At 39.7% G+C, this 26495-nt stretch overlaps 1 protein-coding gene across 1 annotated transcript in view; it reads right to left on the reverse strand.

The window, feature by feature from the left end:
- Nucleotides 1–665: 665 nt before the first annotated feature.
- JPH2 (junctophilin 2) overlaps nt 666–26495 on the reverse strand; it is a 73034-nt gene continuing 47204 nt past the window's right edge. The window contains exons 3-6 of the mRNA XM_072111032.1: nt 16897–17015; nt 12742–13667; nt 10871–10959; nt 666–9376 (exon numbers count right to left, since the gene is read on the reverse strand). Coding sequence (XP_071967133.1) covers nt 10879–10959; nt 12742–13667; nt 16897–17015 — 1126 coding nt within the window. The 3' untranslated portion in view covers nt 666–9376; nt 10871–10878. The remainder of the gene's footprint in view (nt 9377–10870; nt 10960–12741; nt 13668–16896; nt 17016–26495) is intronic.

The following is a 26495-nucleotide window of genomic DNA, read 5'->3' on the forward strand; positions in this document are numbered from 1 at the left end:
CCTCAATGTTTCATGCCTTACGTTCCAGTCATACCTCATGGCGTACGCCAAGGAGCTTGTGACTTTTTGCCCTTTTACGCTACTAGCACAGCTTTCACAAAAAATGGGCAGGGTGGGGTTGGCCTTTGAACAAAGTTACTGAAAGTACACTTCCAGGAGAATAGGAACAGCAAAGTATTTTTCAGAAAAATGTGGATGGACGGCACACTTAGTAAGCCACACTAGTACTGTGATATGAAAGCTTCATCCTTTATTTCATTCAAGTTGGGGTGCAACACAGGAACAGTAAAATCAACGATCGACGCTTTTCAACACTAGTGCATCTTACTCATGAGTAAGAGGTCATGAGTAAGACGCACTAGCATGGAAACATGTCAATCGTTGATTTTGCTCTTCCTGTGTTGCACCCCAACTGGAATGAAATAAAGGATGAAACTTTCATATCACAGTACCAGTGTGGCTTCCTAAGTGTGCCGTCCATCCACATTTTTCTGCCTAGTCGGTTTTTGGAGTTGAGGACCAGTAGCCGTGCACTACCACACGGAGCTACTGCTGGAGGCTGCCTATGGGTCATTGGGTGAGCGAACAAGATTTTCTTTGTTTTTTGCTAGCAAGGTATTTTTGACACAAAGAGTAAGAACCATAAAAAAAGATACGGTGAGCATTCCACAATTTATTATTGCACATAGTCCTAAACATTTGACAGAACAAATATGGACCATTTTAGATATATCTCAATACAAAATGCTAATATTCTTTTAAGCCAGTGAAGCATCACCTAAGACATACATGGTGCACATGTATATAAAATTAAGAGGTAAAAACCAGTAAATGTCAGTAGTTTAACCATTTTGTACCATGTTACTCTATATCAATGCTTTATGTAATGTGTGCAGTGCTTCAGTGTGCACAACTTGCTGTTTCACATGGATGTTCACTCAAATATTTTAAAATGAAATATAAAGAAATACGAAAAAAATGCTGATTCCCATGCAAAATGTAAGCTATTAAGCAATTAAAGGCTTATCTTTTTTCCTTTATGTAGTAAAGCTTAAAGTTTACCAATGGCAGATGTGTGATCATATGAGGTTCCTCATCGATCGTCAGGGTTTCTTTTATTATAACTCTATAAGTCGTGATTGCAGAAATATAGAGTTATAAAAGTTATGCAAATTACTGGGACTGGCAAGCGCTGCAGGGGGAGTGCATAAATTAAAATACTAGGCTCCCTGATAAAACTCTATATTATACCTCTATGTTTCTGCAATTGCTGCATATAGAGTTATATTAAAAGAAGTCCTGAAGAAGATTGTTCCTCAGGAACTTCTTATTATGACACATCTACCATCAGTAAACTTTAAGCTTTATTACATAAAAAGGGAAAAAACGAAATATTACAGTTTGTGTCCATATTTTCAAAGCTGTATCTCCATTTCAGACATTTATAGTGTATACCTCATCAATATATGAAGGATATGGGTGCCACCTCAGATGGACAGTTATTGTAACCCTCATAGAAGTGAATAGAGAGATTGTGGCCACAGCTCAGTGAGATGGAGGTAGGACTATGATTCTCTAGATAGGTGCAGTACCTATAGGGAACAGCACTTTAACCAATAACTTAATGATTTACTCTGAAATGAAGGAATTAGAGTTGGGCCTTGATTTGTATGGGTGCTTTTAAAATAGTTGATGCTTAAAAAAGTTTTAGTAACTTATTTTTTACCTTTTTATGCAAGAAAACTAGGATGGCATGGTACAATATTTTTTTCTGGTAAAAATATACATGCTTTCAATTATTTTATTAATATCTGATGAAAAAAACTACTATGAGCTCATTAACAAAGCCCAATTTAAAAAAAAAATGATATACTGGGCCAGCTTCAGGTGCCCAAATTGCAATAGCCTGGCCTCACAGGGTTGCTCAAACTCATCCTAGAGCTCCTGCAGAGGACAAAGAAATTTAGACTTGTACGCAGCAGTGGATAATAATATAAGCAGTTTGGGCCATACCCCGGGACCCAAAGCCTTCTGGGGGGCACATGGCCACCCAAACCACCTACCAAATTGTAAACTGAAAAAGACTTTTACCCATGAAACCCTCCTACATCTGTTCCTGCTCTCAATACACATGTACACAAGAACCATTTCAAGACCTTTTGAAGGTCCTTGAAAGGACCTGAAACCGCAGATTGAAAAAAGTAAAAAATGATGCACCCTCCATTCCTCAAGAAGCTTGAATATAGCACTATGGTACTATAGTCAAGCTTGTAGGAAGTGAATTCCAGACTTGTACGGACTATAATAGTCATACAGCCCATGGCAGTCATAATGCGTCCCGGCTTGTACTAGCCGTATTTTCCACAACTAGCACACATGCTTATTCACTTCTACTGACTCATGTACAAGGCCATGGATTCCATAGCCCCTGTGCATAAGCTGACTACCCGAGATAAAAAAGAAGGAGCACATCCTATCCTTTCTTCTATATGGCTTGTGCGGTCTTTTAATACTGTCATCGGCAGGTGTGCAGTGCTCGCCCGCTGATGGCACACGGACTGTAAACATTGCTCGACTTGAACGTAGACATCACAGGGTTTTGTTCTGTAGAATTCTGGGAGGTCCAAGTATCGTGGGTTAGATGTGGAACCTAAAATGTGGCCAAATTGTGGCCACCTGAATCTAGCCTTGTGCTAACAATATTAGCATATAAATAGAAACACATACAACAAACACATTTCTACTTCTAAGACCTTCTAAAAAATACTGTTTCCTTACCTACAAACTATCCTGTTTATCTTGGGGTTGTAGAGGGAGGGTGTTTGCTAATTTGCCCCAAAGTGAGCATTTCTAGAGGGTTTTGTGTTATTTTGTGGGTAAATTAGAGGGGAATTTAAAAGTTTTATGTGAATATGTGCATTCAAATGTTGGGAGGTTTATCCAGTTGCTCATTCAGTGTCAGCAAAGAAAAAGAAAAAAATCTTACCTGCAAAAAACATGTAATAAACAAACAATACAATACCACTCAGTGCAGACAAGTTTTTGCGTCTCATTTATCAAACCTGCAGTTAGCCCCAAAGCAGCCAATCGAAGCTCTGCTTTCACCCCTGGGGAAATGAAATCTCCACTGTTATTGGTTGCTATGGGCAACAATGTTGTCTCACAGTTTTGATAAATAAGGTGTTAAATAATTGTTAATAAATATAACTTGCTAACATTTACAATATGTATACAGCTGTTGCCCAGATTTATAAACTTTCTTTTTTGTAACAGCAAAAGTGTTTGTGTACAGAAGAAAAAGTTCAATGTGACCACAATTTGGACAAATATTTAAAAACAAGCATTTTAAAATTGCAATTATTTAGTATTTTTATGCAGCAGAAAAAAAGTATACCGAAACTAAAAGCTACGTATATACTCGAGTATAAGCCGACCCAAGTATAAGCCGAGACCCCTAATTTTACCACAAAAACCTGGTAAAACCTATATTTTTTTTACTCGAGTATAAGCCGAGTTTGGGTTTTCAGCACATTTTTTTATGCTGAAAAACTAGGTTTATACCCGAGTATATATGGTAAATTTAGCAAGTGGTGTGTGGGTCTATATGTAATGGTCACACAAGGCCAGATCATGAGTACATAACAAGTCAGCAGCTGTGGCATTATACATACAGTGTTGATTTACATACTAGTACTCTAGTGATAACAAAATATAGAAAAATATAAAATATTACATAACACATTCAAAATCATAGTTTTTTCCAAATTGAAATAAGTACATAAAAAGTGTATATTAGCATTATATATGCCCAGTGTTCACTAGTATTGAAAGTCTCATCAAATAAACAAAAATGTTACAAAATCTCTGTGTAAGGTTTCTTGCACACGAAATTGTGCTTTTCTTTACCCGCTAACACAGGCAGAAATAGGACCTACACTGTAATTTGTAGCATAGGCCGTTGTCTCACACACAGTTCATGTATGTGAGTTCATTTAATTACATGGGGTCACGTTTTAAATATATGATATGAAAAGTTTATGCATCAATTAGATTAACAAATCGTGCTGTGCAGGGAATCCTTGTATCATATATAACAATGATACTTGCAATCCCCTCTCTGGGGCACTGTTTAGTCCTTAAAATTAGGTAATGACATGACTCGTGTTTCACTGACTTTACAGGTCCATATGAAATCAGTCAATTGCCTCTTTGCTACATGTGCCCTTATTGACACATTCATTTATAATGAACATGTGTTGTCTGGGGATAGCTATGGGTCTATACAAAGGAGTATGAGTATATAAAATAAACACAGGTATGTTCTCTGCATCCTTTTTCTGGACCAATGACTTCCATTAAAATCGGGAGTGGGAGATGTTTAAGACCAGTATGGTAGTGACTGCAATTATTTTTCCCTTCACACCATCTCCACACCAAAAGGGGGCACAACTGGCAGTGGAGTGGGAAGGGGGGCACAGGGCAGGAACAAACCAGCTATATTCATTCCTAAAAGTTCAAAGGCTATAGTAAACGCTACGCCAGAGAGGATCAATCATGGATGACACATTTGTTCCATTTCAAAAGGATCATGTGCTGTCTTTGAATAAGCAACTAAGAGTAAATCTCTTTAAAGGACATCTATCACCAGGATGAAAGACTGTAGACCAAGCACACTTACTTATTGGTGTGCACCCCATCTGGCAGTATCCGCTATTCTTGTAGCTTCTTATGCTTCTTATTGTTTTTGAGAAATAAAGGTTTTAAAAATTATGAAAATTAGCCTTAGGGGATCCAGGCTCCATAGATGTCAATGGAGCCTGGAGCCCCTCAGATTCATTTGCATAATTGTTAAAACGTTTTTTTCATAAAAAGGGTCCAAAAAAGCTACAAGAAGAGCAGATCCTACCCGAGGGGGCACACACCAGTATGTAAGTGTGCTTTGTCTACAATCCTTCATCCTGGTGGTAACCACTGCAATATCTCCAGCAGTTAATCTGCAGCAAATTCAAGAAACAATATAGGCAATGGGATTTAGGCTTTATTTAAACAACTAAGACAATGAGTTGCCTTTAAATACTATTCAATCCATTTTTCAAGGCCAAGTAACATCATCAATAGTCTATAGTCTATGAGTAATCCATAAAACGTGGTTCTTACTGGAACATGCTCTACTTTTTAACAATACAAACACATTGGGGCACATTTACTAAAAAAATTTGCAGTTTGCCTGTGTAGTCTGAATCTGGCACCCAGTGTCGGCACCCAGTACCAGAGGATTCTCCGTGGGGCCTGGCTCAACCCAATACTGAACCACAGAGGTCCATTAGAAAAACATCACAATTTGGAGGCTGCTAGAGTATATTTCCAGGGGGATAATGAAGAGTGGGCCCCCAGATTTATTTTCTCTGGTGGTGCTAAGGAAACCCAGTCCGGCCCTGCTGGCACCCCCTCCACTGCTTCGACAGAGTGCTCCAACTTTTTTTTATCATGGAACGTGCAACACACTTCTGTCGGACTCTGTATGTTAAATGTGGCGTATGGTCCGACTGTGCACTGGAACGTCATGTGAAGAATAGTGCAGATGTGACACAAAAAGTTTGTGTGAAACACACATGTACCGCGTGTGCGACACACATGCTAAAAAGTGCCTTCATCTTATAGACCGTAGGTCAGGAGGATCCAGCACTGCCAGACCCTCCTGACCGCTGTAAAGGAGATCGGGTGATGCCCTGATATAGAGCTGCACCCAATTTCCCAGAGAGGAGAGCCTCCGTACTACTCTCTTCCTACAGGTACAAGACCTGTGGTGATGTCAGCATCATGTGACTGATCACATGCTTCTTACATCACCACAGGTCTCATACTGCCATACTGCGCTGGGACAGGGTAAGAAGGGGAATGGGGGAAGTATGTGTGTGTGTGTGGTTCTGTATATGTGTGTATAGCTAAGCTGAGTGTGTATAGCTGGGCTGAGTGTGTATAGCTAAGCTGTGTGTGTATGTGGATGGATGATGCAGTGCTGAGTGTGTATGTGGATGGATGATGAAGTGCTGAGTGTGTATGTGGATGGATGATGCAGAGATGAGTGTGTATGTGGATGGATGATGCAGGGCTTAGTGTGTATGTGGATGGATGATGCAGAGATGAGTGAGTAACTATGGATGATGCAGAGCTTTCTGTGTAAATGTATGTCTGTGTGTGCTGTGCGACCAACAGGGATATTTTAATTGGTGTAAATTATATTTCTACTTTTTTTGGAAGCCTAAATCTGGGGTGTGTCCTAGTTTTCGTCCGTGTGCTATTTTTTTTTTTGCAGATGGCACACTGACACATTAATTGAAAGGGGGTCATGTATACTCTGTGTTTTTCGCGGATCCCTGAATGGCCCTGAATGTGTTTGTGGCTTGTGTGAAGTGTTTGCGGCTCAAGCCTTTCCCTATTTGGAAATGTTAAAAATATGGACGCCACACAGATGACTCACTGCATTTTTCAATGACACTGTGACAATGCTGCACTGTACTATGCTTGGTCAGGATCTCACTAGAACATTTTTCCATAGACCATGCATGTTGGTGCACAAAGGTCAGTATTTTGCATCAGTATTCATTAGCCAGGACCAAATGTAAATCTTTCCCTTATACGTTTTCTTTTATGGTTCCTTTTCTGTTTCTACCTTTCAAATACTGATCTAAAACTGACCGCCTAAAAATGGCATTAGGCTAGATGCACACAATTGTGTCATGGGCCATCCATTATTTGAATGGACAGTACATGGCTGCAATGCTTTTCAATGGACAAATGCCCACGGCTGTTTTTTAAATAGACTGCGATTGCCGGATTGGCTGCTTACCAATTAATCCGGCATATAACGCCTGTTAGTAACTAGCCATGGCTTTGGTTAGCCAGGGGTGTCTTCCTGACCAATCACAGACATGGCTAGTAGCTAAGGGCATTATATGTCAGATTGGCTGTCTGGGTCATGCAGGGCGCTCCTGAACCCTGAACATGAAGGTCCGCTCATCTACACTTTTGACGATTCTATCCCTTTGTTATTTTCTAGTATTTCTTTAAGTAGGTTTACTGACAGACAGATAGATAGATCCTACTACCAGTATAAAATTACTAATAAATGGGTACATTCAATATCGTATACCCTTTCCTTATACTGTACATAACACAAGACTTTCTAAACCATATGGAGAGACATTGTAAAAGTAACTTCCACTTAGGAGACTGTAAGATATCCCCTAATATAGTCCATCACTCATAATCCTTATTATTGTCTTCTCATGTTCACAGATCCTGGAGTACAAATGCAGTACAATATCATCACATTCACGTCACTTTCTCATGCTGGTCAGTATATCCAATATACAAACATTTGTAACTTTACAAAATGCAACCACATGTTGTCTAAAAAGATTTTACAATTTTGCACTACAGGTAAAGTTACTAAAGGGGGAGGGTATGAGCTTTGTAAGAGCTTTCCAGGATATTAGTACTCGTGCCATATGAGTCCTCATATTATCATTTACTACTGTTTGCTTTGTAAAGTTTAGCGTCACCATCTACATCAATTTTCATATCCTGACTGACGTATATAAAAATAATAGGATATGACACAGGCTGGTGATTTTAGTATTGGTGAAAGATAATTTTACTATTAGGCAGATCCACCATAAATATGTTATAGAGTAAAAGACCCAGGAGCACGGTGCTGTGTACAACAGAGGAAGACTATGTAGTAATATGAGAAATGGCTACTGCATAGCTTTATTGGAATTTGCCTAGGGATCATGCAATGGGGAAAATAAACAATGGGACCAAATATCCTCAGTATCCAGCATTGTGATAGGGATCGGTTATGTTTTTCACTTCTTTCCTAAGGTCACTGCCCAAGAGAAGCCTCTCCCTGATGTCAGCTCAAAACTACTGTGGCCAGATATTTGGACTACACTATCATAGTAAAGGAGTCTTAGGTACAAGGTTTGTTTTAGAGCTCAAAAACATGTAATTAAGTATTATATGTAACATTATTTTGAATATTGTTCCTACATCAATTGTGATTCTCATGACTGAGCAATGAGTTTAAGCTTTGAGATCAAATCACGCATACCATGACAGTAGTTGGATACAGTTTCCTTTAGGAAAAAAGTGCAATTAATATGGAAATTCGACATTGTTCCATATGGTAATTTTTAATAAAGATGTTCGAGGAGATCTCCTTTAATGATATTTACCTTTAGTTTTACATTGGCACTTCATATAATACACAGAGTATGTCCTTGTGAGGGAAATTAATTAGTTAAAGCTAAAGATGGAATTGAGAGATAGATAGAGAGATAGATAGATAGAGAGATAGATAGATAGAAGACAGATATATTAAAATTGATTTGATGAAATAAGATAGAGATAGAAAGACAGATAAAGCATTCTTATTGAGGGTGACTAAGAAATAAGATTTGAAATATCTACAGATCTAGCTTTTGATCTATGTATCCATGTAGTAATAAATATACTTAATATATATAAAAACTGTAAACGGCAAACCAAATACTGAATGGCACACAGCTTTCTAAACTACATCTATAATCACTCCTAAAACACATGCAACATCCATGATAGCTGTCTGATAACCTCACTCCAGCCCCTGATGGGTAAAAGGAACATTCAAGGGAAGGAGTTAATGTGCTGTTGACTTTATTGTTTTGATTGTATTTTTTATCCCACACGTGTTTACAATTACAACATATACCAATGTGCACCTTAGTTAGTATTGTAATGAATTGTAGAAACAACTCTAGGACAAACCAGTCAAACATGCAAAGTCTAGCTAGAAAATTCTATCTTTTAAGACATGGGGTTGGAGTATGGTGTTACAATGTTATATAGCATGAAAATGTGTAAACATGTCATCTCCTGTCTGCTTCCTCTGACAGGCGATCGCCAACCTGCACCCTGCACACAAAAAATAAATACCCAGTAACCTGTCCAGACACAAAAGCTAAAGTTGTGCATTGGGTTCGGGTTCTCCATGGCTCCTGGTGGTCAACACATACATGGAAAGAACACCACAAACCCAAGTTTCTGAGCTCATTTTCACAGTCCATTTTTTCTTTTCTTTTTTTTCTTTTTTTAAGTTTTTTTCATTGTGATATACCTCAACTTTATATCTTTAGTTGCAAACAAGACGACGGAACAGCTCAGTGCAATGCGTCACGAAAAAGAAGTTCAAATCCATTGCTCAGATAGAATGCTGAAGGATCCCTACGACTTCTTAATCGTCCGTCAAGGCACAATCGGCTTTTTTTTATCCCTGATGACTCCTCGTCATATATGAGAAACATTGATTCGAAAATCTATGTATCCATCTTTCCTGCAAAAGAAGAACACAACCACAAGTGACAAGATCTATGTGTGAAGCTACCATCTAATCATATCTTTGATTATCAATATAATCGTGAGTGGTGATATGTGGTTGCAAACTAATTTAAGTTTAGAGACCACATGGACCCCTAGTCTACCCATGTAGTCTGCCCAAAATCTTTTCTTGCAGGACAGACATATCTGGGTTATTTATCATACGCCAACGCTATTGATGCATCCGGCGGGTCCTGCGCAGCATCTATCTCTACCCCAGGTCCTGCCTGGCGTAGAAAGACATGCAGCTAACTAATTTTCAGATGTGAAAATACGCCGGCTGCAGTGAGTGTGCATATGCGCAGACAGGAACACCCCGCGCCGGCCCACTCCCCGCCAGCCGTGGTATTTATCACGACTTTTGCGTCAAGTCAGTGGCGTAGAAGCCCTGAAATAATCCCAAATGCTAGTTTATAGTTAGCAGTGGGGATTATTTTCCCCGGTTCTCCCTTCCTTCACAGGTCTCAAAGCCCCTTGACGTGAAGGTGGCAGATTGAGGATAATAATAGCAAGTTAACTGTAAACTAGCATTTACGATTATTTCTGGGCTTCTACGCCACTGCTGTTATGCAGAAGCCCCGATAAATACACCCCCCTCTACTTTATATAATTGAAAACCATTTCCCTCTTATATACACTACACGTTTATCTCTGTTTTTCTCTTTTCTTTTGTTAAATTTTTGACTTTTTTGAGCAGATTGGTACATCCTGATGTATCTCAATGCCAGATTTATCATCCTCCAATATACGGTAAATCAAGCATGTCACACCCAAATTTGAGAACTTTCTTTCATGGGCAAACCCCATTAACTGTGAAGGTCTACTGTATGCTATAGCATATAACTGCCCTGTTAGCATATGCATACATAATTAACAATTTCAGGCTATATATGTAGCACATTGTAAAAGGTTAAACATTTTCTATTATTTTCTAGTCACTTTGTTGGTTCAAATCATAAACAGATGAATCAATGCTCCCTATTGTGTCTTAAGATTGTGCACCATTGTATATGATGCAGTATTGAAAAGAGTGTTCACAGTGATGTTTCGGCTACGTAGGGCCTTTGTCAAGCACACTGAAGGAACGCCATACACACGTGCAGTCAGTACTATCCTGCAGAACGTTCCTGCAATCCTAAAGTGTGTTTGACAAAGGCCCTAGGTGGCCGAAATGTAACTGTGAACACTGACTATTCTCAATAAAAATCAACTGCATCTTCTACAGTGGTGCACAACCTTTATTTTATTATACATTCAGGGGTAGGATCCCTAGGTTTGATGCACACCCCCACTTGTTATAGTGAGAACCAATTATATTTAGTATTGTGTCCAAAGAGCTCATAACTTGTGCTATATTATGCTTTTTTTATTTGGGGGGGGGGTGATTTCTGAACTTGTAGAATCCCATAAAAGGGTTCATAATTTCTATACTTTGACAGGTAATACTTACTTTATTCTTCATGTCAGTAGATGCACAAATAGGATGGACAGACCAATATTCAGTAATATTACCATGCAGATCATGATTGTATCAGGCCTCTGTAATATAGAACATAAAACCTTAAGTACACATTTACCGTACTAACCTAGACTGATCATAATGTATAGAAAGATCTTTCTCAAATAGCTCATTATATTTTCATAACCTAGGGCAGAGATATTATTGTAGTTAAAGAAAACCTACCACTTCCGATGGTGGGTATAAGCTGCAAATGCCGTGCACCAGCTCAGGGTGAGCTGGTGCTGGCGCTTATTTTCGTTATGTTATTAAACCGATGTAAACCATTTAAACGCTTTATTAATCTTTATATAGGAAGTAGCTTCCCCGCACCGTGGTCCACGCTCGGCGCACCATGCGCGCCACCACTTCGTGTGCCTGAATAGGAAGTGGTTGCGCGCATGGTGTGCTGAGCGCGTACCACGGGGCAGGGAAGCTACTTCCTATAAAAAGATTAATAAAGCGTTTAAACGCTTTACATCGGTTTAATAACATAACGAAAATAAGCGCCGGCACCGGCTCTCCCTGAGCTGGAGCACGGCATTTGCAGCTTATAACCACCATCGGAAGTGGTAGGTTTCCCTTAAAGGAATGTGCTCTGTAGTGCAACATTTTTGGACCTACAAAAAAATCTCTGCCGATTTATCCCTCAAAATACTTATATAGTGGTGGGGTTTCTTTTTCTCCTAGTGTCCTTATATTAGCCAACGGTCCAAATTGCACGTCGTATGATATGACAATAATCTGTATTTATGAAAGGGGTTTAAAAATATATGTATTGAGCCAGGGGGGCTAAGAAAACAAAAAAAGAACTTGTACTCATCTTCTCTGGCGCTCCTGTTTTTCTGCACCATCACCTGTCAGTGCCGTCCCTATGTTTGCATACAGAGGCAGGCATGCCCAAATGTACAATTATGCATGGCAGACACAGCATTATATATTCAATATATAAAGAAGCTTTCCGATTGAAGTGCCTGCACCTTTACACAGCACTGACAGATGATGCGTGGGACGACAGGAGCGTTTGTTTTCTTAGCCCCCTGGCCAGATATATAATTTTTTTAACTCTTGAAGAGATGCCGCTTAATAGGGCAGATGGCCGTAAAAAGACACAGTGGCCGAGATTTATTAAAGCCTTTATGCCATTTTTCTGTCTGACCTTGCACATTCTTTTTAGAGCAAACTGCTTGCACATGTATTTATGTCCACATTTATCATGAAGTGTCCGACAGTATTGTGGCACACGCCCTATGTTAAAGGTGCACCACAAGATGTTGGTGCATTCAGCCAGAGCAGTTCAGAGAGCACCAGATTAATGAATAATGTGGCGCCCTCTGCACTCTACGCAAGCAGACTGCACATACAAACGGCGGCTTGTCAATTAATGTCCCAAGGACTAAGGAGAGGCAGCGCCCTGTAATGAATAAAGCCAGACTCATGTTATGAGACCAGTAAATTCTTTCAATACTGAAGGTAGAAAAACAACATAAATACTATACCAATTTAGCTAGTAGTAGTTCAGAAATGGAGATATAATATGCAATCCTTGAAAAAGAGAGAATAATAAGTTGACCGATACACATTATATTCTCTCTGCTTTCAATCACTAAAATCAACACAGTAGAAATTCATATTTAAGTAGTTTACCAAAAATCTTATATCAATTAGCCAACTAACTGGGCCTACTAACTAACTAACCTTACACTAATGACTTAGGTATAACTTAAAAAACCTTGTAACTTAAAAATCTTGCAAAATTATGGTAACATTTCTTGGCTCGCCAAGCCCAGAACTGAGATAACTGTTGCATGCACTGTGCCTACCTCTTCAACTTCTTCTTCCGGCTTCGTAGCTAATGCAGCTTGGGCTCCCTTTTTAATCAAGCTTTTAGGTTCAAACTTGGCCAGTGCCTTTGACTCAGTCTTGACTGGAGTTTTGGGTTCAGGTTTTTGAACAGCAGCTTTCAGTGATGCTTTTGGCTCTGCTTTGGTAGGAATTGTTTTCGGTACAACTTTTGGTTCATTCTTCTGAATAGCTTTGGGCTCATATTTCTGGACTATCTTGGTCTCACTCTTGGCCTCTAAAACTGTCACATCCAGCCTGTTTTCATCAGTGGGTTTAACTTTGAACCCTTTTTTTGGGGGTTCTATAGCAGCCTGTTCTTGGAGTTTTTGAGAAGGTAAAATGTCCTTCTTTTCCTCTTTCAACTCTGGAGTTCTGGACTTAGTTGGTGTTTCCGGTGATGGGTATGACTTTTCCTCATAATCCGGCGGAGGAGTCACTGGGGAGGTTCGCACGGCATAGCTGTGATAGCCCTTGTGAAATTCTACATCGGTCTCGGATGCTTTATTTCCAAACTGTTGAAGTGGTTTTACCTGCCTTTCATATTTGCTGATCACCTCTGTAGACGCCCCCTGGTTACTTTCTTTTGTTGGGCTATTAGGAGGGGAGACAGTGTGACTTCCACCACGAGTTTGATCCCCGTTCCAATTTCTGGGAGTCAGTAATCGCTCCTTCTCGGAGCTTGTCCTAAGTCTCTTTGCATCTGGAGGAGTTGCAACGACTGATGGTGATGGGGTACGAACTGGAGAAACATCTTGTGAAATTGGTTGCTTATCTGGTACCTGAGGACTTTCTGAAGGTGTTGGTGGTGCTAGCTCATTGGCCGAACTGGCCTGTTCTTTTAGTTCCATGGGCTCAGCATTTTCTATGATTTCCTGCATTAGCTTTCGTTTTATGTACTCTGGTCCTAAAATGAATACAACACATTGATTAGCTGCTACTGACAAGTTTAAAGGGGTTTTCCTATGAAACAAGTTAGGTCCTGTCCACAGGAGCTATTGAGCAGGCACAGTAGCTCTGGCTTTGGAGCTGAGTACATGCAACTGCCGGCTCTGTCTATGCAAAGTGCAGATGAGTGCTAGCAGGTACCAACTGCTGCGCACTGAAGATGACATAGTAGGAGGATCGAAAGAGGCTACTGGGGCATGGAGTAGCCGCACTTTGTAGTCTAAGCTCTGGCTACTCCATTTGCCTATTAGGGCAATAAAACTTTTCTAAACTCAGCGGCCACTCAAGAATTTGTCCTAAAAAGCACTACGATGGCATAGGTAGATCTTAGATGGTAGGATTCCTTTAAGAAATTCTTCTTTGGCTGCATTCACACTGTGCCTATGGGGATGTATGTATATAGACAGCTATTGCGACCCAGCGGCACACGTCCATGTGAACATAGCCTAAGTTTCTAAAGAAACAGACTGCAAAGTGACCCTTAGTTACAAAGTTACTTCTATGTTGCTATGGTAATTCTGCCTTACATCTGTAAGTGTTAACCCTTTCTGCTCTCTCCCTGGCTGTATTATGCTATGAGCATTATTTTCAAAAATCAAGCTGAAAGTGAAGGAGTTAATTTTCACCGCCAAAGCTGTTTAAACACACACAGGGAGATTCAATGTGAGCTCATCCAGCCTCCATAGACACACTGTAAAGGCTAGAATACGGATCTCTATGAGAAAGAGTAGCTTGTTTTTTTTTACAAACTAAACAGAATTTGTTAATGAAATATATTAGAAAAATGTTAATCACATCCCCCAACACATGATATAAAAAAATTATCTCAAACTATGGTCAAAGGAGATCAACCAGTTCAAATAACAAAAAAAAAACTACAAATACTCGCCTCTACTCCTTTTCATCTTGATCCGGGCGTTGTTCTCTGCTAGTCTTGACATGCTAGGATCAACTAGAAAGGAAACTTATAATAAGCAGCACGGGGACACAAGATGTTCGGTACTTCGGACTTCTAATTATGCACAGCCCCTTCGTGAGGTGCATAGTTAGCAGCCTGGAGCAATGGACAGCTTCTCTCTGCACTCCGTGCTGCTCATTATAAGTTTCTTTTTTAGGTGATCCTAGTGTGTCAAGCTTAGAGAAGAACACTGCTGGGATCGACATCACAAGGAGCGGAGGTTAGCATTTGTAGTGTTTTTTTTTAACTGGTTGATTTCCTTCAAGTTTTAATTTTATTACTGCGGTAGTATATTTGGTTTATTCATTGCAGGTTCAAATTTATATTTGTGGTATATTTACATGCCATAGATTATTGTGTGTGGTATGTTGTTATCCAGTTGACTGCACAGGTAGACATTTAAAAATGTATGCATGTGTAGTACATTTGTTGCTGGTATTTATTTATGTCTATAGCATATTCATGGAGGTATGTATTTACACTAAAATTAAAACGATAACAATCCTTTGAATTTTTGCATTTCCGGCTCCACATCTCAAGATCCACAACTTTGAAAGAAAATCATTATTTTATAGAGAATCATCTGGGCTATCTCATACTTAAATTTGACTTGCAAACATTTGGAATATATAGTTATGCAGATTCTTTTCATTCAGCTGTTTAATTTCTCTTAAAAATCTAAATTTTAATTATTTTGTAAATCCAACTTTGGCTATTAAAAAAAGCCTACATTCTTGGCATGCTGTTGATCAGATTCAAGCATGTCTCAACTCCCAAGTCTGTTCTACACATTCCCAATGTTAAGCTTTTTCTTCAACTCTACCCCATCTGTTTGATTAGGTTGAGGTCTGAGGGCTCTGGGGGTACATCCAGCAACTCTACGTCATTGTCATTAAAACATATATTTGCCACTCTCACATATTTTATGGGTCATTGACCTGCTGGAATGGTATGTCAACCTTTTCCGATCTATCGTACTGAAGTGTATGAAGTAATTTATTCTGTAGGATACTTGCATATAGTACAGCTTTAAGACCACCCATTCATCCTGGTAAAATATAAGAAGCCCATGATTGTGAAATTGACAGTTCCTTCATTTTCTCTAAGCCTTGATTCATACAGTCCTATTTGCTCTCATCAGAGTCCAGTCTATTTACATTGGTCTCATCGCTCGACATCACAAGTTTCCAATATTCTATTGTCAACTTTTAAGATTTCTTGACAAACTTAAGCATATGCCTCTTATATTTTAGTGGCCAAGACACTGCTATCAATGAGTTAGATGTTGCTGTTTCTCTTTCTCTTGGGAAATCTTCATGGTTACTACTTTATATGTACCACCGATCTTTCACTTGGGAATAAAACTAATAACAAAACAAGCTATTAGGGGATGGAGAACATGTTGCAATTTATAGTATTGCAAAAGATTGTTCTACTTCCAGGAGCAAAAGAGTAACAATGCAGTTACATGACAAGAACCCACATAATATAAGAAACTGCTAAATTGTTGTAAGTCACATTTTTGTATGAGATGATTGTCTAATGATGTTAGTCTCAAAGTTGTAATGCAGGATCCAATATGGAGTCTGAAAGTTAAAAGTTCAGAACATAACTTTAGAACTGTGTGGGGATAAAAGGAGTCACTATAACAGTGGGAACCTAAAGGAGGCACTATAATGTTATTAACAGTGTGGGAATCCAAAGAGGGTTATATGACTATGACTATTGCTAATGGCCCATTAAGCCCTTCTTGAATGTGGACATCGCTACGCATCTATTTTATCAGAGCATTACAATAAATGTCCAAATATTTATGTACATCCAACTTCAATCCCGCCTAGATGGCAGAGTCAAGTACAACCACACCATCTACATAACTAAATAGGGGGAGGGAAAAAGAAACCCAATAAAACATTTGCATTTCGGTCTATCATTTTCTAGTTGTCTCAGACATTCCCTTTTATTATCTCCCAATGAGTGTTGAAGCTACAATGTGGAAACGGAGGTGCAGTAACTATGGGCCGTAACTACGCTTTCCTGGGCAAAAATTACATTTACTATTATAATGTGCATGAGAATACATATAGTTGGCTAGATGGCACCCTTGCCCCACCAAACAAACAGAACCCAAAAAACGTATGTCCTGGTTGCTTTGGACTGTGCAGTGGACAGATAAATGGTAAATTGTAGGCCAGGTTCTGTTGCAGATATTCATATTTATTCCATATACCTGGCTGGTAGAAATCTGGGGAGAGTTCTCGTGCCATAGTTCTTGCAATACTGGACTCGTTGTTTGCTGCATGGGCTGCTTGGTCAGCTCCTTCTGATTTGGCTTTGGCATGAGCTGTCCTAAGACAGAAAAATGTTTAGATAATATCAGTGAGAAAGTATATCATTAATATCCAATTTTATATTACCACAAGTTATAGCATATGTGCTAATTACTATAAGACCATAGAAATACATTGTTACAACATCACTGCATTACAGTATGTTAATACTGTATTCGTTCTTCTCCAGTTCTATATTTGACATATCATAAACTGCGGATCGTTAAAAATATAGATAATATTTCACACCCAGCAACAGATGGGATGAGTCTCGAGTGACACATATATCTGTATTTATATATACATTGCTACTCTCACTAGGAACTGCAGCCAGAAAGAAATTTACAAGATTTTCTAAATGCTGACTATAATGTATAGAACATTAAATTGAAAGGGACACCACTAAGGATGCAGCCATGAAATAAATCAACAGAGCGGCCGGATTTAGAATGATTCAATCAGCCTCAACATTAAAAGGTTATTTATTTCAGCCTTCACCAAAATGATTATGGCTGTAGTTTAATTATTTCTTACACAGCAGCTGAATATTAAAGGGGTTTTTACACAGGTTTTTTTCTGAAAGAGCACCTCTCCTGTCCATGCGCTCTGCGTGGTACTGTAACCTATAGAAAAAGTTGCCGTATTTTTGAACCAGTATCTATCTATGATGTTGTCCTCTATAGTGGGCGGAGTTGGACTAGCCATGTAACCCACCGGGGGAATTCCCAGTGCGACGACTGGTCTGGGACCGGTCTACATCTTTAAATCCCTGCGGGTACAATTGATCAACACGCAGACACAGCACAGCACAGCTGCATCTGTGTCAGCGTGTTACCCTCTGTGCAGGCCTCCGCACATAGGAGAGAAGAAACAGGAAGTGCAGTCTATGGCAGCTGTGCAGCGTGGCTGGAACTTCCCCCAAACTGGCACCCGGGCTAACAAAAGGAGTAAGTGGCAGCGAGAGTGAAGGTAAGTGATTTTATTTTTTGATTCTCAGCCCATTCTATCAATATATATAAAAGAAGTCAGGGCAGCCATCTACCAGGAAATGTGAAAGGTTTCTTGGTTCCCTCTGCCAACAAGGTTTTAGAGATGTACTTTTCATTTACCAGCAGGACTTGTCACCTGTCTACAGTAACAAAAGTACCAATACCTGGTTTAATAACCAAACTATCACTGTGCGTTACTGACCAGCAAACTCACCTGACCTTAATCTCACCCATAGAGAATCTAAGAAAGACAAAAAACCCAACAATGCAGAGGAGATGAAGACTATTAAAGTAACCTGGGCTTCCATGACACCTCTGCAGCGCCATCAGTTGATCGTCTCCATGCCACGCCGCATTGATGAAGTCATTCATGTAGAAGGAGCTCCATCCCAATACTGAGTGCATTAACTGTACATACTTGGCCAACATTTGGCCAAAATTTCTATGTTCAAAAAAGTTTATACAGTTGGTATGTAATATTAAAATTTCCTGAGAAAATGACTTTTGGGTTTCCCTTAACTGTAAGCCATAATCATCAACATGCACATAAATATACACTTGAAAAAGTTCACTTGAATTGTAATGACTCTATATGATGTATTACGGTAGTTTAACTTTTTAAATTGAATTAATAAAAAAAATATTTTCTGTTATTCTAATCTATTGAGATGCACCTGTATATGGCGGGAATTTTTGACTGCTGGTGGCAAATCTTCTTTCTTATTCTGAAGTTTTTATGGATTATTATAAACCATCTTAGGACATAAAATGTTGCATGGTGTTCTGCAGGCCACTTTATTCTGATCAATCCCTGAGCCAACAGCTGTCAGCTCACTACTGCTACAAATACTGCCTATACTATATATAACTAACATCGTATATATAGCCTAGCCTATCTGCTCCAGAAGTTCAGAGCAGGGGAAGGCTGTGAGATTCCATATTATTTATAATACATTAATCAAAAATTACTTGTAGGCCTTGAAGTTATACATAGACTTATTATATACTATAGGGTGGTATTAGGTGTGTTATGCATGAATGGAATAGTTATCCTAGCACTATATGGCAGTACTATGTAAAAGCTATTTGGCAGTACTGTCTTGGCATTATGTGACAGAAGGAGCGAAATGATTGTAATGAATGTAAAAATTGCAGCATGAGAAATTCTTTCTACCATACATCAGCAACCACTGACCAGTCCATATAGAGGGCATAGTTTAGAATGCAGGACATTAAAGAAATTACATAAAGCATCATATTTCTGCAGGGATATTAACATATGTCAAGGGATTATAATAGAGGTTGATTGGAACTTACAGAACTGAAGCAGCAGTGATGACTTGGACATTCTTAAAGTGTTGAAACCTAACCCAACTAAAATAACAAAGATACCATTCATGATCACTGTTACTGTTTTAATAATCCAGTGTTATAATGTCCATAATATAAATACATAGAACCGTATTAGGTTTTCATTTTTTTCACTATATTGTTGTGGTGTTTATTGTTATTGTCACGGATGATCCTGCGACCCATGACCCGGGTTGCAGGCGCATCCGTGCTCCTTTCTGTGACCCGGACCACCGCCACGGCTCTCACCTTTCCACGATCCAGGGCTGGCTCCAGCAGGCTGGCGCGCACATCACCACCTCCTAGGGCGTGAAAGCACCGGCTTTCAGAGATTAAAAGGGCCAGCGATCTGATAATTGGCTCTGGCCAGCTGCCAATTTCTTTAAATTCCCCTTCCTGTGTTCCCTGCCGGATCTTGTGCCTCATGCCTTAGAGAAAGCTTTGTCTCATGCCCAGTGCTGTGATTGTGATTCAGTGGGTCCAGTACCCCTGTAGCCTGACAGTTATGGTGTAACACTAAGTATATACAAATACCTATTTAAATATCCTATTTAACTGGAAAAATAAAAACCTGCCAAACGTGCAGGATTGGGAAAGCAGAATGGATACTCTCCTATATGCAGAACAATTAGATAGAGAAGGAATGGACCAGGAAATGGAAAAACTAAAGAAAGTATGGCTCTCAAGAATCCCCCCACCTTGAGGTAAAAGAAGAGCCATTAGACAACCCTATACCTTAAATGAATATAGGGCTTTGCATAGATTTCAATCTACGTTGATTTGTTCCAGTTACATATTTGGATATATAAAAGTAAATGTCAACCACCGGGGGGAGGGATGGGGGGAGGGTATAGGATCAGAAGGAATAATGTTATGAGAATAAATAAAGGGTTAATATGCAAGATTTGCGGTACCAATTAAGATTGGAAGTAACTTTTGTAAATATTTGTATGATACGTTTTCTTTTTTCTCTTGTTCTTATCTATTGTAAATGAATTCAAGAAAAAAAAAACAAAAACAAATACAACTAATGCAATTTAACCTTTTAAATTCAATTGAAAAGCCAATTTCCTAACTTAGCCAATTTACCAACCCATGTCAAAGCTTACCCTTTAGTAACCTCACACCATGACCACATATTACTTTACTCATCTGCCTAAAACTGGAAAACCAGATACTATATTCAAGAACTGGAATTACACAGGCTAGTGTATAGTATACCAATTCATGAACATGTCGAGTTCAAGTCGTTGAATTGAATGAGATTCAAGATCCATCTACTTACATCCAAACCTACCTATGTTAGCTCAACCCAAGGAAAAAAATATGAAAAGGGAATCAAACATTCCAGCCACCACAAAGCAACAACTATTATGATTAGAGACGGGCAAATTTTTCAAAAATTCGATTCGCCGAGTTTGCTGAATTTTCTGTCAAAATTTGTTTCGACCCAAATCAAATCATGTCGAGTCACGTTAAAAAAACAGGTATTTCTTGGCTGCAGAGAGCCTGTAGGGTTTTTTTTAGAACATTGTGCCATCCTCAAATATGCATAGGGAGCGTGGTTTGGTCTGAAACGCACATGACAGAAGCCGCTCTTAGAATCGCTTCACTCTTCAATTCCATGTGCACTTACAGGGGCCAACTTCACCAAATAAGTGAAGCGGGAACGCAACCTGACAAGGTAACGTCTGTGCCAGCTCGAAAGGACCAAGCTGAGGGCCAAAATCCCACTATAACATCAAAGAGTCCACTCTTTTTACACTGACATCAGATGATTCCATAGATGAGGACAGAACCTTTTCTTTTAAACGCGGATACATGTAGAAACCCCCCAAAAGTCTGGAGAGGGTGTCGGCAGTAATTCTGCATTGACGTCACTGATCATTTTGCCCTTCATTTCATCAGTCAGTGTCTGCTTTCAATCGGTCTATAATCCATCATCAGTATTGCTAAAGCCAAAAACAAACAGGAGTGGATCCAAAACAGAGATGACCAGTAAATGGGATATTTGCATGTCCTGTGTGTTCTGTATCCACTCCTGCTTTTGGCTATCAATCCTGAGGCTTTTCAACCTTCTGGCAGATGAAATGAAGGGGAAAACCGAACACTGGTAACGTCATAGAATGATGGAGGGTGAAAACAGCATTATGGAAATCACAGGGTGTTCCAGGAAGACAATGAGTGTGGAGGTGTCGGCAGCAGCAGGAGGTCAGAAAGTGGCACAATGACAGAGTGTGGAGGTAGGTGACAAATTGACATGGATTTCTTAATATTTACTTTAGCAACAAAAAAGAATTTAAATTTGGGGAATACAGAACCCCTGGACATTGAGCAAAAATCACTCCATCAACTATGTTGATTTGACACGGTTTTCTTGATATCAACTTTAGCAACAAAAAAGAATTGAAATTTGGGGTATACAGATCCCCCAAAATGGACACCCTGGACTTTGAGCAAAAATCACTCCATCAGCTACTGAGTACAAGCAGCTAGACGCTAGAGAAAGCACTTGCAGTGTGAAATGACAGGATTGCAAATGGTCCGTTTTTATAGGGCTGTGTGACATCACATAAGCCTGCCGGTCGCTGATTGGCTTACATGTCTGCACATGTGATGGAGGATGTTCCTTTCTTCTTCCCAGAGTTCTCTGCCCCATGTAACACGTTGTGCTTGCGGCCATTTTGCTAATAAGGGGGGGGGGGGGTTGATCCCACAGATAACCGTAAACTTCGGACTCGTGCAGAACCAAAGTTTTCCTGAAATTCTAAACAAATTCCACTTCATTAGAATCGAATCTAACATCTCTTATTATGATACCAACACTGCTCATGTGATTATAACATGACATACATAGGATTACCAGCTTAGAAGACGGATGTACCTGACCTAACCATCCTGCTTGGTGACTGTAGTAATCTTCTTATATTTGTAATCCATGGCCTTCTTCCTTTAAAATACACTTTTATAAATGGTGAGGAAGCATGGGGGAGGGCGAAACAGTGTAACAGCCTGCAAAGCCAAATAACCGAGGGGCTAAGTTATCCCATCAGGTTCATTAGCATAATTTTATGAGTAACTTTACTCTCTGAGTAAGTGTCTCTGCTTTATACATTGCTTATGGACTTGTGAGGCTGTCCAATTCTTTAGATGATGGGTAGAAAGCTTCATAAAACTGTGTCCCTCCTGGTTTTCCTTTATTTTAAAAATTATTTGTGATCTGGGAGCCCCTGACTTTTTTTTAATGTCAAAGATCAATAAATACCCCTGTTATTTCAATGTATAATGGAATCTAAATACTGATGGCACTTCTCCGTGACTTGCCATACATTAGTATATCAGAAAATGTAACATGGGCTGCTGCATTTTTTCATTATTAATCACAGAAGTATGGCGTCTTCCTTCAAGTCTATGGATACTAATGGCATCTGTATTAACAGCTGTTATGCTCCTCTGCATCAGAAATGAATAATGGAAGCTTGTGACAAAAATGAACCTCCAAAGTATTCTCTTATTTTTCTGGCACAAACACTCCTTTCAATAACATTTATTCTTTGGACTTATTTTGTTGAATTAAAGGGTTTGTCCAGGAATAAGAAACAGGGTCCCAGCTGTCCAGGTAATTTACTTTACTGAAGAACATACTCCTGAGTAACACTACTTACAACCTACAAATGTGGCAACCAGTGCTGTTTTTTTAGACCTGTATCACATGTTTGGTTATCTTTTCTAGCTTAGGGCTAAGGGCTTTTTTAGCTTGGCCAACCCATTCTATATATAGGCCTAGTTCCACTGGGAATAATTGTCATAGTGGCATAGTTGTAGTAGCTCAATGAACCCAGAGGAGGTTTCTTGCAGTTATCATACGGATTTCTCTAATTGCTTTCTCTTGAAAATTCCCTTGCTTTGATTTCGCTGTGGGCTTGTTTGCTTTAGAATTTGCAGCTGAGAATTTTAATTAATCGGAATCCATGGAAATGATTATATCTTGGCAAGCAGAATAGGCAACAATGAAGTAAGAGACTTTCTAAAACAGGAAACTGCTGAATGAAAAAAAAAAATGTTGCATTGCAGCCAATATAACAGCGGTGATTAACTAAAATATATTAGTGAAATTTAGAGAGTGATAAAAATTTTATAAGCTTATTATTTTTTTCCGACTAATGGAAAATTCAAGGTGTGTGGAAAATCACCAACCTCTAGGTCCCCTGGGGATCTCTGTGACCAAATGTGAAAAAAAGATTATGCATTTGTGCAGAAAAACTCATATATATTTAAATAGTCATTAGCTTGTTAGACTGTTATGAGACAGCTCTTCATCTGACCTCATACTAACCATCATGACAGAGATTGTTAAAACTTTAGAAAAGTTCCACAATATGGACAACTTTGGGGAACCAGATGAAGCGCTTAGTTGAAGCGTGAAATGCATTGCTCTTAGATCTTTTTACTTACTATTTATTGTTTTTATATGTATAGAAATGTACAAATAAATAGTTTTTTTTACTACCTCTACAGTCATCCAGTGCCATTGTAAACTCTCACAACCATAGTCTGTTGGACCAACAAGGAAAACGTTTGAGAACATTTACTTACCCGGCCCAGTCGCGATCCAGAGGCGCGGACTCCTCCGACGAGGATTCTGGCCTGCTGGGATTCACTAAGGTCCGTGTGCCCGATATCCACCAGGTGTCGCTGCTACGCCGAGGTCCGCCGGAGTTCACCTGCTTCTTCCCGGTGCATGTAAGTGCTGATCAGGCTACATAAATTATTTTTTAAATTCTGCGGTTTTTCCAAATCTGTCTGGTTGTCCGACGGCCACGCCCCCCAGATTTCTGAGGCGTGAAAGCCGGCGCCGATGTGCCAAAATCCGATTGCATGCGCCAAAATCCTGAGGCAATTCAGGGCAATTCGGAAATCGTCGGGAAACCCAACAAAAGTGTGAGATTCGGACCCTTAGTAAATGAGCCCCATTTTTCTGAACCAGAGAAGGAACTGTCCTACGAACGTGGCAGCAGGAGGTCGAAATAATAGAAAAAAAATTGGATCAGGTGTTGTGCCCCATTGAACAACGCCATCAGGTTAGTAGTTTCAATACTACCACGAAGTATTCCTATTAATAAAAGGGTGCTACGCTATAAGAGCGCCCCCCTTTCTCCCCATTTGTTGTTTCCTGTATGGACAACTTTATAGGTTTTTATATGATTTTATAAGGCTCTTTTCTATTTTCAAATAAATTTTAATTTTCTCTACTGGAGTTGAGTCAAGAGTTAGATGTGAATACTCAAATTTATACTTGGACTTTAGCACCACCTCTCTAGCCTATACATTTTTTATATACACACAATATCAGAATTGTGGAGGGGTGTATGATCCTTCAGTCTGTCTGTTACTGTTTAGGTGCTGGAGGAAGGGCCAACAAGGGAACACACTGCACAGCAGATACAGCCCACACATGCAGCAACATTAACGAAAATTACAGACTAGTCAAAGATTAGTAGACCAACTATGATCCCAAGGAAGATTGTACTGTTCAGGCTAAGAAAAGTGGTGCTCAGAAGACACATTTCAGACATCCCGTTAAAATATATGTTTGTCCACTGGAATTCTGTTTTAATACCTCCTCTGACAGCTGATTCTATTAATATACTGACTGAAGTGACACATTTTCTGGATACCCAGAGGCTTGGGGTGGGTTGCCTCACTAGAGAAAAATTAAAGTGTCCATGTCAGCAGCTTTAACCCTGAAAGACTGCTGACAGTGCTAGGTAGCTTTTTATATCTACTCTACTTATACAAGTACCTCAAAGGTGATTCCTAACACTAAAGTACTTTGAACTATCTGCAGTGTACTGTACTTGACATCCAAACAGGAGACCACGACAGTGAAGTGTTGCCGGCAATGTTGCAGGGTCAGTTTTACATCAGTAAATCGTTTTCATGCTTCACAGCAAGGGTCAATTGCAGAAAGCTTTTAGAAAAATTACACAGTGAGCATTACAATGATTTCAAAATCAAAAGCTATAGTTGTGTCATTATCTGCACTTAGGCAGTTCCTTTTTATTAGAATAGAATACAGGCAATCATGATCTTGTGTTAACCTGGTGAAACCTCAGCGATCAGCTGTGATCCACAGGGAAAGATGACGGAAAGTGGCTACGAACCAGTGGCACACCACCCATGAAGCTATTTAAAACAATTGCCCCAGACAGTGCCCCCTACTGGATTATACAGGAGGGGCTGGCATCTTGGAACTTCCTCCCCATCTGCTTACATAGAGTTTTTGCTGCAATTGCAAAAATCCAATGAGAAGTGCACAGTAAGCACAAGGGGCGTTGCTAGGGGGGTAAAAGATCTGGGGCACGAGCCACAATGCATGTGCATTGCACAGTAATATCCACTCCTGGACATGATGCCCTCACATTTTGTTGTGCCAATAACATCTTTAGGGAAGTATGAATATTTGTTTTCCAAGGTGTTAAATGGAAAACAATGCATCCTTTTGCTACCTTGAAAGGCAGCCCCCTTAACACCAAGTATGACTTTCAAGAAGTCTAAAGATATGGTGTGCGATTAAGCCAAACCAGTATATCTATTCCAGAAGGAACAGACTCCCAACTGTAGACAGCACTGTTCCCACCTGGCTGGGCCTCCTCAGTACAGCGTAGGGAACTGGTTGGCTGTGTGAGAGGCTATTGAATAGGGTCAGACAGTAGGTGTTCTCCTTATGGAGAGTTTGCTAATTAAGGCCACCTTATAGGCGTATGGAGACTTAAAGCCATAGATGCTCCATACTAGTGCCAAGCATCTCAAGAAACAGGCCCGGCATAGTTACCCCCAGTAATGTGCCCACACAGTTTACCCCCAGTAATGTGCCCCATAAAATTACCCCCAGCAATGTGCCCCACAAAATTACCCCAGTAATGAGCCCCACACAGTTACCCATAGTAATGTGCCACACACAGTTAAACCATTAATGTGCTCCACACAGTTATCCCCAATAATGTGCCTCACACAGTTTCCCTAAGTAATATGCCCTATAAAGTTACCCCCAGTAATGTGCCCACAGTTACACCCAGTAATGTGCACCATGCAGTTACCTGCAGTAATGTGCCCCACACACTTACCCCAGTAATGTGCCCCACACAGTTACCCGTAGT

Source organism: Engystomops pustulosus, chromosome 6, assembly GCF_040894005.1.
Source record: "Engystomops pustulosus chromosome 6, aEngPut4.maternal, whole genome shotgun sequence".
Classification (NCBI taxonomy): domain Eukaryota; kingdom Metazoa; phylum Chordata; class Amphibia; order Anura; family Leptodactylidae; genus Engystomops; species Engystomops pustulosus.